The 17,935-nt window shown below is 42.7% G+C and overlaps 1 protein-coding gene across 3 annotated transcripts in view; it reads right to left on the bottom strand.

Moving 5' to 3' along the window:
• SCN8A (sodium voltage-gated channel alpha subunit 8) overlaps nt 1–17,935 on the bottom strand; it is a 111,744-nt gene that overhangs the window by 43,008 nt on the left and 50,801 nt on the right. For all 3 annotated transcript variants that reach the window (XM_074935780.1, XM_074935781.1, XM_074935779.1), the window contains exons 7-12: nt 9,604–9,825; nt 6,690–6,753; nt 5,156–5,297; nt 4,155–4,361; nt 3,049–3,336; nt 335–694 (exon numbers count right to left, since the gene is read on the bottom strand). In XM_074935780.1, the coding sequence (XP_074791881.1) occupies nt 335–694; nt 3,049–3,336; nt 4,155–4,361; nt 5,156–5,297; nt 6,690–6,753; nt 9,604–9,825 (1,283 nt within the window). The remainder of the gene's footprint in view (nt 1–334; nt 695–3,048; nt 3,337–4,154; nt 4,362–5,155; nt 5,298–6,689; nt 6,754–9,603; nt 9,826–17,935) is intronic.

Below are 17,935 nucleotides of genomic sequence, written 5' to 3'. Positions count from 1 at the left end.
GAATTGCCATTACTAATGGCAGGTTTATTGTTATATCCTTCATGAAAATCTCAATTCCAAGCCTTTTTTTCTCCCCCAGGAAGCCAGGAGGAGGATGTGGGTCAGTAGGTTACTCAAGAAGAAAGGAAGGGGGTAACTGAAGCATGGCAGTCTTTGAATCCAATACAGACTATATAGTCTGCGGTTAGACAAACCAATTTTCATTCCATCAGGGTTTCCATTTGGCTTGGAGGGCGGCATACAGGAAAGCAGAAAAGGGCAGACCGCCATGCCTAGACTATCTACTCATTGACTTCCTTACACTGTCATCAGTAGCTGCCTTATCTATTTTCACCTCAGGCAGAAGGCGTCCCACGGGCCTATTAGATGCCGGGCCGCCAATAAGGGACACCACGCCATTACAATCCACTGTGCTGTTCCTTTTCACGTTCCGGCGGATGCTGGGGAAGATCCGTGAGGACCGGCTGCCCTGGCTGTAGCCACTGTAACCACTGTAGCTGCTTCTCCGTTCCCGGCCACGGAAGGGGACGAAAAGGGAGTCTCTCCTGCCTTCACTCTCCTCCACCGTGCTGTGCTCATCATCAGCAAATTCGTTCTCTGAGCCTGGATCACGGAAGCGCCCTCTGAAGCTGAAGATGCTGCTCTTGCTGTTGTGCCGGGAGAGGAAAGGGGAGCCTGGGATGCTGAGAAGGGACTGGGAGGGAGAAAAGAAAGAATAGTGATGGCGTGAATGGTAGAGAGAAAAGCAAAGCGATATCACAGAAGGCCACGCTCATCCCTGGATCTAGGGCCACCCATTTACACTGGACAAGTCAGTGCAATTGTCTGTTTGGTCCAAGTGGCCTCACTACTGTTCCGAAAGGGTAGTTACCTGCATTCCATAAACCACATCACTTGAACTGAAAGCTCTTTGGGACAGAGAGTGCCTTTTTGTTCTGGTCTGTACAGTGCCCAGCATAGAATCATAGAACTGGAAGGGACCTTGAGAGGTCATCTAGTCCAGTCCCCTGCACTCGTGGCAGGACTAATTATCTAGACCATCCCTGACAGGAGTTTGTCCAACCTGCTCTTAAAAATCCCCAATGATGGAGATTCCACAACCTCCCTAGGCAATTTATTTCAGTGCTTAACCAGTCTGACAGTTAGGAAGTTTTTCCTAATGTCCAACCTAAACCGCCCTTGCTGCAATTTAAGCCCGTTGCTTCTTGTCCTATCCTCAGAAGTCACAAAGAACAATTTTTCTCCCTCCTCTTTGTAACAACCTTTTATGTACTTGAAAACTGTTCTCATGTCCCCTCTCAGGCTTCTCTTTTCCAGACTAAACAAACCCAATTTTTTCAATCTTCCCTCATAGGTCATGTTTTCTAGACCTTTAATCATTTTTGTTGCTCTTCTCTGGACTCTCTCCAATTTGTCCACATCTTTCCTGAAATGTGGCGCCCAGAAATGGACACAATACTACAGTTGAGGCCTAATCAGCGCAGAGTAGAGCGGAAGAATTGCTTCTCGTGTCTTGCTTACAACACTCCTGCTAATACATCCCAGAATGATGTTTGCTTTTTTTGCAACAGCGGTACACTGTTTACTCATATTTAGCTTGCGATCCACTATGACCCCCAGCTCCCTTTCTGCAGTACTCCTTCCTAGGCAGTCATTTCCCATTTTGTATGTGTGCACCTGACTGTTCCTTCCTAAGTGGAGTACTTTGCATTTGTCCTTACTGAATTTCATCCTATTTAGTTCAGACCGTTTCTCCAGTTTGTCCAGATCATTTTGAATTTTAATCCTATCCTCCAAAGCATTTGCAACTCCTGCCAGCTTGGTATTATCCGCAAACTTTATAAGTGTACTCTGTATGCCATTATCTAAATCACTGATGAAGATATTGAACAGAACCAGACCCAGAACTGATCCCTGCGGGAACCCACTCATTATGCCCTTCCAGCATGACTGTGAACCACTGATAACGATAATGATTTTCCAACTAGTTATGCACCCATCTTATAGTAGCTCCATCTAGGTTGTATTTTCCTAGTTTGTTTATGAGACAGTCATCCGAGACAGTATCAAAAGGCTTACTGAAGTCAAGATATAGCACATCTACCGCTTCCTCCCTAACCACAAGGCTTGTTACCCTGCCAAAGAAAGGTATCAGGTTGGTTTGACACGATCTGTTCTTGACAAATCCATGCTGACTGTTACTTATCACCTTATGATCTTCTAGGTGTTTGCAAACTGATTGCTTAATTATTTTGCTCCATTATCTTTCCAGGTACAAAAGTTGAGCTGACTGGTCTGTAATTCCCCGGGTTGTCCTTATTTCCCTTTTTATAGATGGAAACTATATTTGCCCTTTTCCAATCTTCTGGAATGTCTCCCATCTTCCATGACTTTTCAAAGATAATTGCTAATGATGGGGTCTTGACCCTGATCCAGGTCAATAGGTGCTGTTGTAATACAGATACAAATCACAATCACAGCTAGATCCTTGGGAGCAGGCTCAGCAAAGAGGCCAAGGAATGAACAGGCCATGGAGACTGCACTCCCCTAAAGGGGGCTGCTAAAACCAAGGTTGAACCATATTTGGGTGGCAGTGTGGGAGAGAGCATCCCCAGCTGGTGCCTTTGTGCTGGGCTTTAGGGGAGGACTTTACTCCCTTTGGTCCTCAATCCAGCACTTTTAATATACAAAGAAAATTTTAGGAAAAATGATCGAACCCAAGCATGTTGAGTAAATTTTTCAAAAGCACCTCAGTGACCTAGGAGCCTTAGTTCCATTTTCAAAAGCGACCTGGCACTTATGCGCATAAGTCTAATTGAAAGTCACCTGTGTAACTGCCCTGACTTCAGAGTTATTCCTGATTTCCACTAGGCTCACAGGGACACTCAGGACTTGTTGTGTAAGCAAACACTACAAGATTGGGCCCTAAGTTTCTTCCTGATCCAGCATCAATTAAAAGGAACGGAAAGATTCCCTTGGATTGCAAAGGGCACAGGATGAGGCCCCAAGACAGGAAATGTGACTCTTAATAATGCGAAGGAATGTTACCTGATTCATGATGGAAAATTTCCTTCCCAGCCTGTTGTCTGGCAGCCTAAAAGCTTTTCTCCTCATTCCATCCTCCGATTCAGACTTGAACACCTTCTCGTTGTCACCCTTCTCCTCTCCTTCCAAGAGCTCCTTCTGCTTCCGTTTCTTCCTCCTGTTCCGCCGCTCCTTGTCACTCTTAGAGCTCAGTTTGGAAATCTCAGAAGAGCTCTGAGACACCCTCCCCCTGCCATCATCCTCCACAGCATCTTCTGAGACCGTCCCTGCCGAAGTGACCATGGCAGCAGCCTGAGGGGAAAGGGACAAAATTAATTTGTTCCTTATTTAGTGGACAGGGAAAGGGAGTGGGTAAGACAGAAAAATGACAGTCATCTCGCAGAGGCAGTGGAGTGGAATGGTTACAGCATGGGGGGCTGAGCTAGGAATCCACATCTCTCTTTCCTGCTCTGGGAAGTTGTGTGGTCTAATGCTTAGTGCACCGGATCAGGACACCAGACTCCTAAGTTCTGCTTCCTCCTCAAAATGGGGATTTTGTGCAAATGGTTAGAACACAGGACTGGGATCCAGAACTTGTGGGTTCTGCTGCAGACTCCCCTTGGTTCAAGTAACTTCACTTCTTTGTCCCTCAGTTTAGTCCTCTCTCTGATGAGTAGAAATAATACTTATCTGCCTTACATGGGTGTGGCAAGGCTCAGCTAGAACCGAGAGCTGTTCTGACATTCTCTGGTGAAAGATGCTTTAACCAGTGCAATGCAAATAATAGAACGAATCTGTGGCTTTCTAAGAACTTTGCAATTACCATTGTGCTATACACCTGGACTGTCACAGAGGTAGCAGAGACAGAACCCAGGTCGTCTTGCTACAAAAACGCAGGCCACTGCCACTTTAGCTAAAGGGGAAACTCCGTAAAAAATGTTAGCAATATGTTGGGCATAGGAACACAGGGTAAGCAATTCTAATTCCATCCAACAGAACGCAGTGAGGCCCAGACACACCACCCAGTTCATTACTGTATTTTCATAATTTTATATGACTGTTTTGTAATTAATGGTTCAGAAAAAAAATTATAACAACCTAAAAAAAAAAGTATTAATCAAAACTGTAACCTGCGCATCTTCCTGCTGCCTTTTCAGCTGTTCCAACATGGCCTTGAATTCTGCTTCCTTTTGCTCCGCTTCCTCCAGCGTGGCCTGGTTCTGCTCCTCATAAGCCATGGCTACCACAGCCAAGATCAGATTGACCAGATAGAATGAACCCACAAAGATAACCAGGACAAAGAATATCATGTATGTTTTTCCTGCTGCTCGCAAGGTCTGAAAAAGAGACAGCAATTTCCCTATCACTTTGATTCAGAAGAGACTGTCTACAATATGGATCTGAGCAGCCAATCACAGTTCTCCTGACGGATGATTCTAAAGAATAATACATTGGTACCATACATACAAAGTGTTATCTAATTTTTTAGCAGGATCCATTCCAAAGAATTAGGATACACAGCACACCCAACAACCTTGGGCCCCAAGCAGTGAAATGACTCTTCTCCTTCCTTTAAGGACAAGCCTGATGCTATGTCAGGCAAGAGTAAAGGTTGTAAATCTGACCAAAGGATGGAAGCTTTCAGGGATTCAGAAATACAGTATGAAACTCAACGCCAAGCACAGAGATTCTTTAGAAACAATGCTGGTTCAGCATGATGCCAACCTGCTAGAGAAGTCTGAATTGTTCTTAGACAACATGGATACACTTTACCCTTCAAAGCACCTGGATGCCCTGTGTTATACTACAAGAGTATCAGCAAAGCTCAGGTGCGCAGCATATGCACAACATACACTATGACAATTCTGCAGCACTCACCACAGAATCTTAGTTAGAAGATTTAGCAAAACAGAACAGCCTCCAGGCTGAAAACAGTCAAGAATGCTACATGCGCTCTCCCTGGCGCCATTCTTCCCCGCCTTAAAAATACAACTCCTCCTAAGTCACACAACCATACACTTGTGGGTGGCTCCCTCAGACCCTTAAAAAACTCCCCATCCTCCCACAAATGTGTATGAAATTACAGGCAACAAAACATTGGAAGCAAAAGAGAAGCAATGCATTTACTTACTAACTGATACAAGTTTTCCCAAAAATCCTGAGTCATAAGGCGAAATAAGGCTAGGAAAGCCCAGCTGAAAGTGTCAAAGCTTGTGTAGCCATAGTTTGGATTCCTTCCTGCTTTCATGCATGTGTAACCCTCTGGACATTGGCTGCAGAAAAGATGAAAGCAGTTTCAGGGTATCAATATTGTAAGAGCCATAAGGACAGATGAACAGGAGGCTTGTTGCCAAAGGCTGTGATGACTTTCACAGCGGCAAGGTGCAACATTTCACATGTGCTTTATTTTCATGGGGACAAAGCGGTTGGCAAAAAAAACAGGGCAGTTGACAACCATGGAGACAGAAGCCCTTATCCACAGAATGCAGCAGTACAAGGTTATTCATATTGCCTGACCAAACCTGAGCTGGACGGGCTAGCTACAGGGGTAAGAGCTTATTACAATCTTCATACCCACTGGTGACCTGAACAAAAGCCCCCTTGAGCCAATTGGAGTTTTTCCATATTCTTCAGTGGGCTTTGGATCAGCCCTCAATCTTTGGCCTTGCTGCAGGCCAGCCAGTGCCAATTGTGGTGATGGTAGGTGATGTGACATGGACCTACCGTTGGGATCTAGATTAAGAACCACCAACTTACTTAATATTGACCAACGAATGGCCATCACAAGGTAAGAACAGTTACTACTGACCAAGGCTGGATTGGAACCAGCAATCTAAAAGTGAAAAGCTCTAGATCTCATTCCCAGCCATCCTGAGCCTTTCAGGCCTCCTGAATAATCTAAATGACTTGAGGTTGAAATTCAGGGACCCCATAGATTCATTTTCTTGTTCTCTTGCTTTTATACCAATCAAGTTTTCTATTGTGACCCAAATTAACCAGCAACTGTAAGTTTTTGACTAAACAGAATTAATTTACTAATGCTAATGGAAATACCATTATCTGTATTTACAGCATGCATTACATAGATTTTAAATCAGGTAATTAAATATGAACGCTAAAGTTTAGGGACAGGGTTTTCAAAGAGCTATGGGCAGCTGGGCACCCAGGACTGGATTTCAAGTGTCCAAGGGCCAGATTTTTAGAAGTAGTTAGGCGCCCAAAGCCCTAAATGATTTAGGACAATTCTCATTGAGAAGCAATGAGAACAGTGCTTCTAACTTCCCAAATCTCCTTTGAAAATCCCATCCTAGTACGGCTACGATCCATTTGCTAGTGAACTGGGAGAATGTAGCCTGCAACATTCCATACACCTCAGTTGCTTAATTTTAAGTGGTGCAAAATGAACCACAAATAATGAATTTGTCTTTTTAAAACAGAAGTTATATTTTTGTTTACATATGACACCGCAGTCCAGCAAGCCTACATGAATACCCTGTGTCAGGCATGATACATGCAGAGTAGAGAGACAGTTACTAATGGGGTGCATTCAATGAAAGGAGAACAGGCTACATGGAATCACCTCTAAGCCTGTGCCACCACTAAGCTCTATGAAAGCCACTGGAGAAGAAAGACATTCTTTACTTTTAATAAAGTCCAACACTTACCCTGCATCTGAGCTGTTACCACAGAGCAAAGGATCAAGGGCCCCAGGGATTACGTAAAAGTTTGCTGAAAAAAAAAATGTTAAAACACATATGTATGCACACTGCACACTTAATGGACTCAGCATATAACAAATCTACAGAAGCCTTAACAGAGCAGTCATCTAGGTTCTTCCTGGAAGTTAATACAGCCGTTTGAGCGCAAATACAAATGAATCGCTGGCACACTGGAGCAAGTTAATTCAAGAGTGGGGAGGCAAGGGAGAAGCTGCGAAGAGCTGGACCCTGATTCTCCACTACCTTGCGCTTTGTGTTGTCACTTACACCTGTGTAAGCCCTACTAGCCTGTTTTCCTGCTTTGCACAAGTACAAAAGGAGATACAAGGCAGCAAAAAGTCAGGCACCCAGTCACTTCAAGTGGAAATATGGTGAGTGAGAACCAAGCGAAAACCAAATAACGGAGCTCAGGAGTCAGGTCGATGCTTTCATCTGCGGAGCCAACAGCATTCACAGACATTTCCTCGCTGTTCCCGCTCACCATGTTTACACCTTGTTTTTATTCGGGGACAAGTTTTTGCTATTGTTAATGTTTGGGGAATAGGCTGCTCTTTGACCTAGTACCTGTATCTACATGGCATTTGGGCACAGACACAAGTATTTAGGGTTCATTATCCCCATTTGTATAAAAGTCAACCAGTCAGGATGAAGAACTGATATCAGGTAATAAAGGTTGCCAGTTGCACACCATGAATAGAGAAAAGAAAAGGAGTACTTGTGGCACCTTCGAGACTAACCAGTTTATCTGAGCATAAGCTTTCGTGAGCTACAGCTCACGAAAGCTTATGCGCAAATAAACTGGTTAGTCTCGAAGGTGCCACAAGTACTCCTTTTCTTTTTGCGAATACAGACTAACACGGCTGCTACTCTGAAGCCTGTCATGAATAGAGAATAATCAAATAGCTCATAGGTTGCAATTAATTTGCATGAACTGTTAGAGTGATTGAAAATAAATAAGTAGGAAAGGAAAGGACACCAGGCCTAGTTTTACAACTAAACTATTAGTTACAAATGGTTCAACATGCTCCGTAGGTCTCTTTGCACATATCTTTTCCAAATGCTTAGTCTTTTTCTAAATCAATGCTGACTGACACACAAAGATAAGGCTTTAAGAGACAGGAGGCCAGGATGCAAGAATGGCAGTTGGAAGAGGATGCTGGACATAGATATAATGGGAAAGTGGGGGTCAGGTCAAGGCTTAATACAAAGAAAGCATGTACAGCTCAGTGGAGGATAGAGAGAAGCTTATTGTGCCCCACGCCCTGATGCTGGGAGCCTCCCTGCTATAGAACTAGGATTTAAGAATCAAATACATGAGCCACTTTCTCAATCCCTAAAGCCCTCTCTCCAGAGTTGTATGCAATCTTGGCTGACCACTCATGAATAACACTTGATAAGACACAGCCAGAGAGAAGGAATCCCTGAAGCAAGGAAGTAGCTTTCAAAAACTCTACATTTAAAACTAAACAGACTGGGCTGTAAAAAGCTTTGTTTGTGAGCTTAGAGGCACAGAACTCACTGTGGGTTGGACAAACAAGTTGCAAACCTGGGCCAAGTATCAAGTGAGCCTTGAACCATGGGCCACAGTGTAGGGTTTGTCCTTGAAACCAGGTGATGTAGTGATAATTGGGGCCTAGTAGGCCTACTCCATTTGTGAGCCCAACTGTGGGAAAGGAGATAAAAGTTTATAAGGTGTGACAATCTATAACAATAAATATAGATGGGGAAAAGTGCAAAAGGTAGAGACAGGCTGAATTAGTCTAAACAAAAAGGCCAACTGATCTAATTCAAGGACTGTGTTAAGATCATGCCGATAAACAAGAAAAGTGAGGGACTGGAAATCAATGAACCAAAGGTGGATTGTCAGAAATTAGACCTAATCTGTATACAAAATAATGAGAGGATAGGTTATTCTGCTCATCATTCCCTTTTTGGGTCCTTTTGGGGGCAAGGAGGCAAAAGTGAACACAATTGCTGACTAAAAGAAGTGAGCTTCACTATCGTGGCTGCCACCTGCAACATTTCCTGGGACCCCTGACTTTACTGGGACACCATATGGTCTTTGTCATCCTGATCCTCAAATTTTGAAATTTACTGAAATTTAATGATGTGTTGCCATGGTACTAAGCAGGTTGAGGTCTCTGTACACCAGTAAAACTGCTTAACATTGGACAGTGGCAGGGTCATTTAACACCTTTAAATCTTTGGAACCATTTATTCCATTGAAATTAATACAACGGTGAAACTTGGTGATTTAAACTAATTTTTTCTCTGGAGTTTTTGGTTCCACTTTTCCTGGAAAAGAACCAGCACTATGGAACACTAACACAACCATCCTCTGATGTAATTAAAACATGGTTGGTGCTCACAGCACACTCCAGAGTCAAGGACGACACACTCTCCAGTACCACCTACACTCAAGGCAGAATTGTGTTTTAGCTACTTTGTGGAGGTGGACAGGACCACCATTTTGTGGGGTTCGAATTGCAAAGCAAAAGTCACATTGATCTAAACAAAATAACATATGTTGAGCACAGATCTACAGAGCTTTGCACAGGCCTCTCCAGATCTGCAACGTTGTAACAAGGACTGGCCAGTCCAGTGGACAGTGGTTATTTTAGGAACAGCACTCACCATGCTGAAATGGACAAAGCCATGATTTTCCAAAGTGAATCTGGATGCCCAATTTAAGACACCTTAAAGAGACCCAATTTCCAGAAAGTGCTGAGAAACCAGGGCCTTTAAGGTGCCTGAAGCTGGGCACTCAAAATCTCAAGTCATTTTGAAAATCTTGGCCAACAACATTTCGTCACGTAAAAAGGAAACAGACTTTAGGGAGCATTGCTGCAGAAATACCTACAGACATTGTTGGTGTATTCTTGCCAGTCAAACCCCCTGGTGCCATTCTCTAGTAAGCTCTTATTGAGGTTAATTGGCCATATTACACACTTGTTCCTCAAATTGCCCATAAACAGCTGCAGGCCGATTAAAGCAAAGACACTGAGGCAAAACACTGTCAAAATCATTACATCTGACAGTTTCTTCACAGACTGAATTAGGGCGCCCACAATGGTCTTCAAGCCTGCAGAGAGAAAATAGGGCTAGAAATCACTTTCATATAATTATCACACAGACAATACATTGCACATTACATCTATAACACAGTGGCAAAAGGTCATTGCTTAAGGACAGCCAGGTCCATGGGAAATCGAAGATGCACTGGATCTATTCAGGTTTTCCTCTACCGTACATTGATTAAAGCAAAAAGTATAATGGGGGGTGGGGGAGGAAAGCTGAGCCAAATGAATCCTGGGTGTAACTCCACTGACTTCAGTGAAGGAAAAGGAATAAATCTGACCCAGTGTCTTAAAACAAATTAAAATACACCGGACCTTTGCTAGAACGCGCGTCTATCTAGCACGAATTCGCATATAATGCGGTCGCGGCCATGGATCCCAAATTTAATTACTTTAATTGCAGTTCATTCTAACGCAGACCCTGCGTTAACGCGGTACCGGGCATGGATCCCAAATCCCGCGTTCTAGCAGGGGTCCGGTGTATTAAAAGGTCACCATTCAAAATCTTTGTTCTCTAGTGACAGTGCATATATAGGAGCCTCTGAGATGAATGTTAGGGCTTGTCTGCACACAGATGTTACACCCAGTTAAATCAGTGCAAAATCTAAGTTAGTTAAACTGATGCAAACCCCTATGTGGACAGTCTTATCTGGGTTTAAACCTTGTTCATATGGTGCAAGCTACACAGATATAAGCCAGGGTTAAAAGGATATCAGATTGTCCACATACACAGTCGCATTTGTTTAAACTGGTTTAAAACACACACCTTTAGTTAAACCTGTGTAAATTTCCATTTTAGACTGGCCTTTACTCTTTCAATCTGGCATAAGAGGATTCCACGAAAAGTGTTAGGATTTTCTCCAGTATAAACTGCCTCTTTGGGACTCTATAAACTTGGAGCCAAAGCTGCACAAGACAGTTAAGAACATAGGAATGGCTATACTGGGTCAGACCAACGGTCTATCTAACTAGCCCAGTATCCTGTCTTCCAACAGTGGCCAAAGCCAGGTGCCCCAGTGATCCATCCCGTCACCCATTCCCAACTTCTGGCAAACAGACGCTAGGGACACCATCCCTGTCCATCCTGGCTAATAGCCATTGATGGACCTATCCTCCATTAACTTATTTAGTTCTTTTTTGAACCCTGTCTTGGCCTTCTCAACATCCTCTGGCAAGGAGTTCCACAGGTTGATTGTGCATTGTGTGAAAAAAATACTTCCATTTGTTTGTTTTAAACCTACTGCCTATTAATTTCATTTGGTGACCCCTAGTTTTTGGGTTATGAGGAGGAGTAAATATCACTTCCTTATTTACTTTCTCCACACCAGTCATGATTTTAAAGACCTCTATCATATATCCCCTTAGTCATCTCTTTTCAAAGCTGAAAAGTCCCACTCTTACTAATCTCTCCTCAGATGGCAGCCATTCCATACCCCGATCATTTTTGTTGCCCTTTTCTGAACCTTTTCCAATTCCAGTATATCTTTTTTGAGATGAGGTGACCACATCTGCATGCAGTATTCAAAATGTGGGCGTACCATGTATTTATATTGAGGCAGTATGATATTTTCTGCCTTATTATCTATCCCTTTCTTAATGATCCCCAACATTGTTTGCTTTTTTGACTGCCGTTGCGCATTGAGTGGATGTTTTCAGAGAACTATCCACAATGACTCCAATATCTCTTTCTTGAGTAGTAACAGCTAATTTAGACCCCATCATTTTATATGTATCATTGGGATTGTTTTCCAATGTACATTACTTTGCATTTATCAACACTGAATTTCATCTGCCATTTTGTTGCCCAGTCACTCGGTTTTGAGAGATCCTTTTGTAGCTCTTTGCAGTCTGCTTTGGACTTAATTATCTTGAGTAGTTTTGTATCATCTGCAAATGTTGCCACCTCACTGTTTAACCCCTTTTTTCAGATCAATTATTAATATGTTCCTCAGATTTGTCACCTAAAAAGATTGGCTCAGGTTTGGGAATCTCCCTCACATCCTCAGCCGTGAAGACCGATGCAAAGAATTCATTTAATTTCTCTGCAATGGCCTTATCGTCTTTCAGTGATCCTTTAGCATTTTGATCATCCAGGAGCTCCACTAGTTGTTTAGCAGGCTTCCTACTTCTGATGTACTGAAAATTTTTTTGCGATTACTTTAAGTCTTTGGCTAGTTGTTCTTCAAATTCAGTTGATGTATGTGGTTTAATACGAACGACAGTACATGTCTTAGGCAAGAAATAAAAGGGATCTTCCAAGCTCAGTCTGATCTGCCCAGGTACCATCCTTCAATTCAGTGGACAATTTGCATGAGCAAGGAATGCAGAATAACACCTTCAATCAGACCTACATGAAAGGTATGCAGAACCCAGTCAGAAGTCAACAGGAATTTAGAGTGTAGAAGAAAAACAAGGGTAGACCCTTAAAAAACAAACAACTCTAACGTCCAGCAGGATTGTTCTGCATTTATAGCATGAAGGGAGGAAAAGCAGACAAGAGCTTTGCTGCACGTGGATTTCAGACAGAATTTCTAAGGGTGGCCATAAGTGACTCTGGAAAATAATCCTGGGATGTTCCCTCCCATGGCAACTTCCAACTCAACCCTGCTCCATTTACAAAGGCCAAAACGGTTTTCCCACCACAAAACTGCCAGGCCCCACAAACTCAAGCACCGCTTCAGTAAATTAAAATAAAAGCCACCTTCATCCTGCTTACTGACTGACTAAGAAAGAGAAGCAACATTTTCACCACGACAAAACCAGTTAGATGAGCTCAAGGTAAAATCCCTCACCTCTCCCTGGAGCTCTAAGCCCCATGTCCACGAGACACAACAGAGACCATCAAATGTTTCTGCCAATATTAGATCTCAGTTTCAGCTAGAAATTCGTGCCTAGCCCTCCACCTCCTTATTCATATTATAAACAGTACTGATAACTTTTAAAAGCATCCATGAACACGAAGTTACTCCCTTTGTCTGTTCTGTCTCACTTCTTCTGCTTCGGTAAATCAGACCCTTCATGCCTTGCAAAATTCTACTCACACAGCAACTACTTTTTGGTCTTTGACAAACAAATAAAATGTTGTTAGTTTCTCATCATCCTCCTCATCCTGTCGGAGCTGGGCAAGCAGGTTGTGCGTACAGGCTGGTCAGCTTTCCCATAAGAGTTCAGCACGGGTGCCCCTACATCCTTTCCAGAGCAAGTGGGGAAGATGTGTCACAAAATATTTGCCATACCAGATCACGTCACAGGTGGATTTAGTCTGGTGTCCCATCACTAGATCTGGCCTTGACTGCATAGTATTCCATAGAAAAGTTATCTAGGCCCCTACTGCTATTGGACACTCCTGAACCATTTCCAAACTTCATCCTCCAAAATATTTTTCCAGATAAGAAATGTAGTTTACCTTTCTTCACTCTCTGCCCAGGGAATTGGATCATATGCAACTTCTGAAAAGAAATCCCTACCTAACCTTTTAGAGATCCGATAAGAGAGACTCCTATGAGACTGGCATCCTTCCTTTTAACATATTTACTGAAGTGCTTTTTCCATCAGCCACAACGATAACTTATCCCTTTAATTCATACTCAGAAGGAGGCATTTAATGAGTCATTAAATGTTGTGCTTTATGAATCTCTTACTCCCTTAATCTACTGTTAGCTGTGAGCACTTTTGATACACTTTATTATTCCCAGACCATGTATGGATTTCCATCCCTTGCCTCCCAAAACCTCACCACATCCATCAGTGCTTTCATACAATTGTAATTGATATTAACTTCCCCCTCATCACTGCTTTAGCTACCTCCCAAGAGGGCTTTAGGTTTAAAAACTCCAGAAATGTTAGCCTTGTTAAGCCCAAGCAGTCATTCCAGGCTTAAGATGCTTCCTCAGACCACCACCAGCCTTCTATAACAACCTCTTGGGCAATCAACCCCTCTTACGCTTGTCTATAGGCACTAGTTCTGAAGTAGAGAGAGAGTGTGCAACAGTTCCAGCAGTAAATATTTCAGCTAGGATTGGATCAGACCCAAAGCTCTGGCTCAGATCACCACACCAGCCTTCAATTGTCAGCTGTCAGACCCTCCTAGGTTACCAGCAGCTTCATCCAAAGCCCACCGAAGTCAATTAAAAGATTCCCATTGACTCTAATGAACTTTGCATCAGGGTCCAGATCAGAAGTCTTTGCACCTAGTCACTGTTCTCTGCCTAGATATTACATGCAAGTATTTATATATTTCCATGCATTCTTTGTTTTGACAGAATTAGCTGGTTGCTTCCGATCCATCTTTATTGTATGATCTATGTGTTGCAGAATGCTCAGACCTAGAATACATGGCTAAATTGGTCTTTGGTGTGATGGTTCTTGAGACCACATTGTAAGTCTGGAGTAATTCATTTCCACAATGAGATCAGAAGGAGCTGAAGTTTGTCTGCATCTTCAACCAAGTGGTCAACACTGTAATTGGCAGAAGTGGCCAAGCATGAAGTTAAGGTCGCAGTTTCCCCTAAATGCCTGGTTTCAAATCCCACTCCTAGTATTATGACTGCTTTGACTGGGTGAAATCCTTATGGCCTGTGTAATGCATGAAGTCGGACTAGATCATCATAACGGTCCCTTCATGGCCTTAAAATCTGAATAAATGGCACTCATTTTTAGAGCCATACAATGCAGACCTCCGGACCTGCCCCAAAATCCAGCAATCAGCAAAAACTTGTGAAGCAAGATTAGACGTGGTGATTTTCATTTTTAAATTTCTGGACAAAGTGAAGCCAGCTTGTAGTGCAAACTCATTGGCGCTCACAGGCGTAGGACAGGCCAGTAATTGGATGGGAGAATTCTACAGAAAATCAGATTGCTATGGGGAGTGTTGATGATTCGGTGGGAGTTCCTCCCATCTGCATCACTACTTAACTGATGACCGGGGCTGGTGCTACTGAAGGTGCTGCCTTTTGGATGAAGTGTAAAATTGAGGCCTCCTGCCACTTTTGGTTGCTAAAGATCGCATGGCATTTTTATCCTCCAATGGCTGCTTGACAATCCTCTTCTGTGAAATAGGACTGGTGAGTTTCTTTGGTGAGCATCACAACTGGTATCATAAGAACATAAGACATCCTTGCTGGATGTCTCAGTAGGGAGCCCAAAGATTAAATGAGCTGTGAAGAATCGGTCCTCCAGGACAAGGATTATGCACATTGGTCCAAAACCTCATGGGGAAACTAGCACTGATCACGCTGCTCCTGTTCTGTGGACACAGTGCTTCAGTTGCCAGGGCCAACTTTTTCTAGTCACCAGCTGGAAAGTCACATGAAAAATTTAAGCATTAAAACCTCTCAGTCCAGAAATGCTTGTTCATCAGGAAAAAGCCTCATACTGCAGCTTGCTCCCTCTAAGCAATGAGGATGTTTCCACTTCAACTTATAATCAACTTGCCTCAAATGTTTTCATACCATTAAACTGCAAGTGGGCTGGAGCTGAGTCATACGATCCTCTCCTTCCTCCAGGACTTTTTTAGACCACATAGATTTACATGGCCCTTCTGCAGATCTCAGTGTTAAATAATGCAACAAAGCGGAAAGATTTATCAAGCCATGTACGTTTGTGTCCACATTCAGGGAGAGCACGATGCAGTTGCTCTGTGCATGGTACATTCCAGGGCAGAAAACGCTCTAGGGGGAAAATTTTCCAGTGACAAAAATGTTTCTTTGGCAACCCACAGTTTGTGTCCATTTGTTTTCCAAATGTCTTCCTTTTGGATGTGCTGTATGGACAATCTGCTCAATGGCCAGACTCTACGATGCAGTATTTTACCGTATCTCAGAATTACAGATAAGTTATTGTGTGTGTTACTAGTAATGGCATCTAGAGGCCCCAGCTGAGAGTGGAGCCCCACTGGGGTAGGTGCTGTGTCTATGCAGAATAAGAGGCAACCCCTGTCCTGGAGAGTTAATCTAAATGGCCATCTAAATGGACAAGACAAATGAAGACTGAAGATGCTCATTTGGGAAATGAGGCACAAAGAGAGTAAACAGCTTGCCTAGGGTTACACAAGGAGTCTGTGGCAGAGTGGGGAACTGAATGCAGATCTCCTGAATCGCAGCCCAGTGCCTTAACCGCAAGCTTGCCCTTCCCGATCAACTGGCTGGAATCGGTGAGAGCTCTCGGCCCCGTCTAGCACCCCCTATCTGGGGCTTGCAACTATACTTGGAGCAACGCTCCAGGTGCAACTATGTTTTTGTAACCAGTTCATTACACTCATTTGACTCAGCTGCAACAAGCATGGCTGAGCTGTGTCTACACAGCAGCCCTTTTCAGCATTTTGTGCATCTCCACCATTCATGCCACCTGCTGTAACCATGGCTGCTGTCACAGCATACCGGAAAAATCTGAGCAGTTATCCCACGGTGTCTAGTAGGTGACACCCATAAAGCAACACCAGTAGCACACAGGGCAATCAATTCTAGAGCGTCTTGCATCACAAAGAGCTAGGAGCCAGAATGGCCAACCTAGTTACCCAGACAAGTTTGTGGCATCCTGTTTATGTTGCAGAAAAAATTGCAGGATGCGAATCAGATGTTAAAAGGAGACTTTTTTACCTTTCATCAAACAAAAACAAAAAAGAGATTTTATTTTTTTTTTTGGCCATAAAAATTTGTTAGCTGAAAACTGGAAAAGCTTTGTTTTTTCAGCAACCCCCTCAAAAAAAGTTGGATGAATTTTTTTTTTTCAAATCATCAACATTTTTCATAGAGGGGACACGAAAAAAACCACCAAAACATTTTCCTGACCAGTTGCACTGGCTACAAAAATAGAAGTTTTGTACTGGGATGTTTTATGTTGACCCAGAACTGAACCTGAATTTCTGTCGGTTTCTGAGAGCTGGATTTATGTCCCAACCCTTCTACATTTTGGAATTAAAAAAAAACAAACCCAAAACATTAAGTTTACAAGAGAAAGTCATGTAAATTATGCATTTTCAAGAATTACCAGATCCACTGACACGTAACATCCTCTCAAAGCCTTTTTACTATTTCAGTTATATAATATAAGTGCCAGCATGTGACATGACAATGGAGTCTTGACTTTCTAAAAAGTGAGTTCGCAAATAGGGAAACTGGGGAGGAAAACAAATGGTAAAAACATTGACCAAAACACATTTGAACCATCCATAATTTATCACATGTCAAACAAAAATGTGAAGCAAGTTGAATTACGTAAGCAGGAATCAAGAATAAGCTGGGATACTCCATCATGCACTATAACTGCAAGGCTCAGCAGAGCAGATTTAGTTTCTGATTTTCACGCTTTGTGACATTCAAGAGGGCTTCTACTTAGATTGATCCTTGCAATTATCAGATAAATTTTAAAGTTTAGCTCTACTTTGCACCTTGCCATGGTTCATGCCATGTCTTAGACCTTGAATGGACCATGCAACTAAAGAACAGTCTGAATCAGTGGCAATTCATCTGTAGAGAAATGCTAACATGAAGGCATTTCATTATCAAGGCTGTGTTATTTAGTACACACCAGTTATCTATCTGAATTAAGCACTTTGAGTAACTAAACAAAAATCTAGGCTTGAATATAAATATCAGATGAAAAATGCAAAAGAGAGGAGCCAGTGATCTTTTGGGAACCTGTGCCTGATTCTCATTTATTCTAAGGCCTCTTTACACCGTCTCATCAGTATAAAAGCGTCTTACCCACTCGAAGCACCCCTTACATTGCCAGGCTGATGTAAAGGGGCCTTAGGGTAGCAGGCACATGAAACTGTAAAATAAAACAAATAAAGGAAGTTCCAGGTAGGAATAAAATGTTTTTTTTTTTAAACTCAGAGCTTTTAATCAACGCCAAAGTTACTGTCAATTTCCAAGTAGCTTTATTGCTATTCATTTTTCCAGACACAACTGGAAATTTTTACACCCTGTTCCCTTCAGCCCTCTAAGTTGTTGTTTGCTAATCTTCAGTGCCTCTAGGGTCCCATTCTTTATTGCTCTGACAGTGTGCAATCATTATTCCTGCTGTGCACTGGTGTAAAGAACTGCATGAGACACCATGGAAAATTAGGCTCTTAAAAACATTAATAATTGTATCACTGAAAGATTTGGTCACTTG

The sequence above is a fragment of the Natator depressus genome, chromosome 20 (genome assembly GCF_965152275.1).
Source record: "Natator depressus isolate rNatDep1 chromosome 20, rNatDep2.hap1, whole genome shotgun sequence".
In the NCBI taxonomy this organism is placed as follows: Eukaryota; Metazoa; Chordata; order Testudines; family Cheloniidae; genus Natator; species Natator depressus.
The sequence above is the reverse complement of the archived record's forward strand: the minus strand, read 5'-3'. Positions and strand labels throughout refer to the sequence as shown.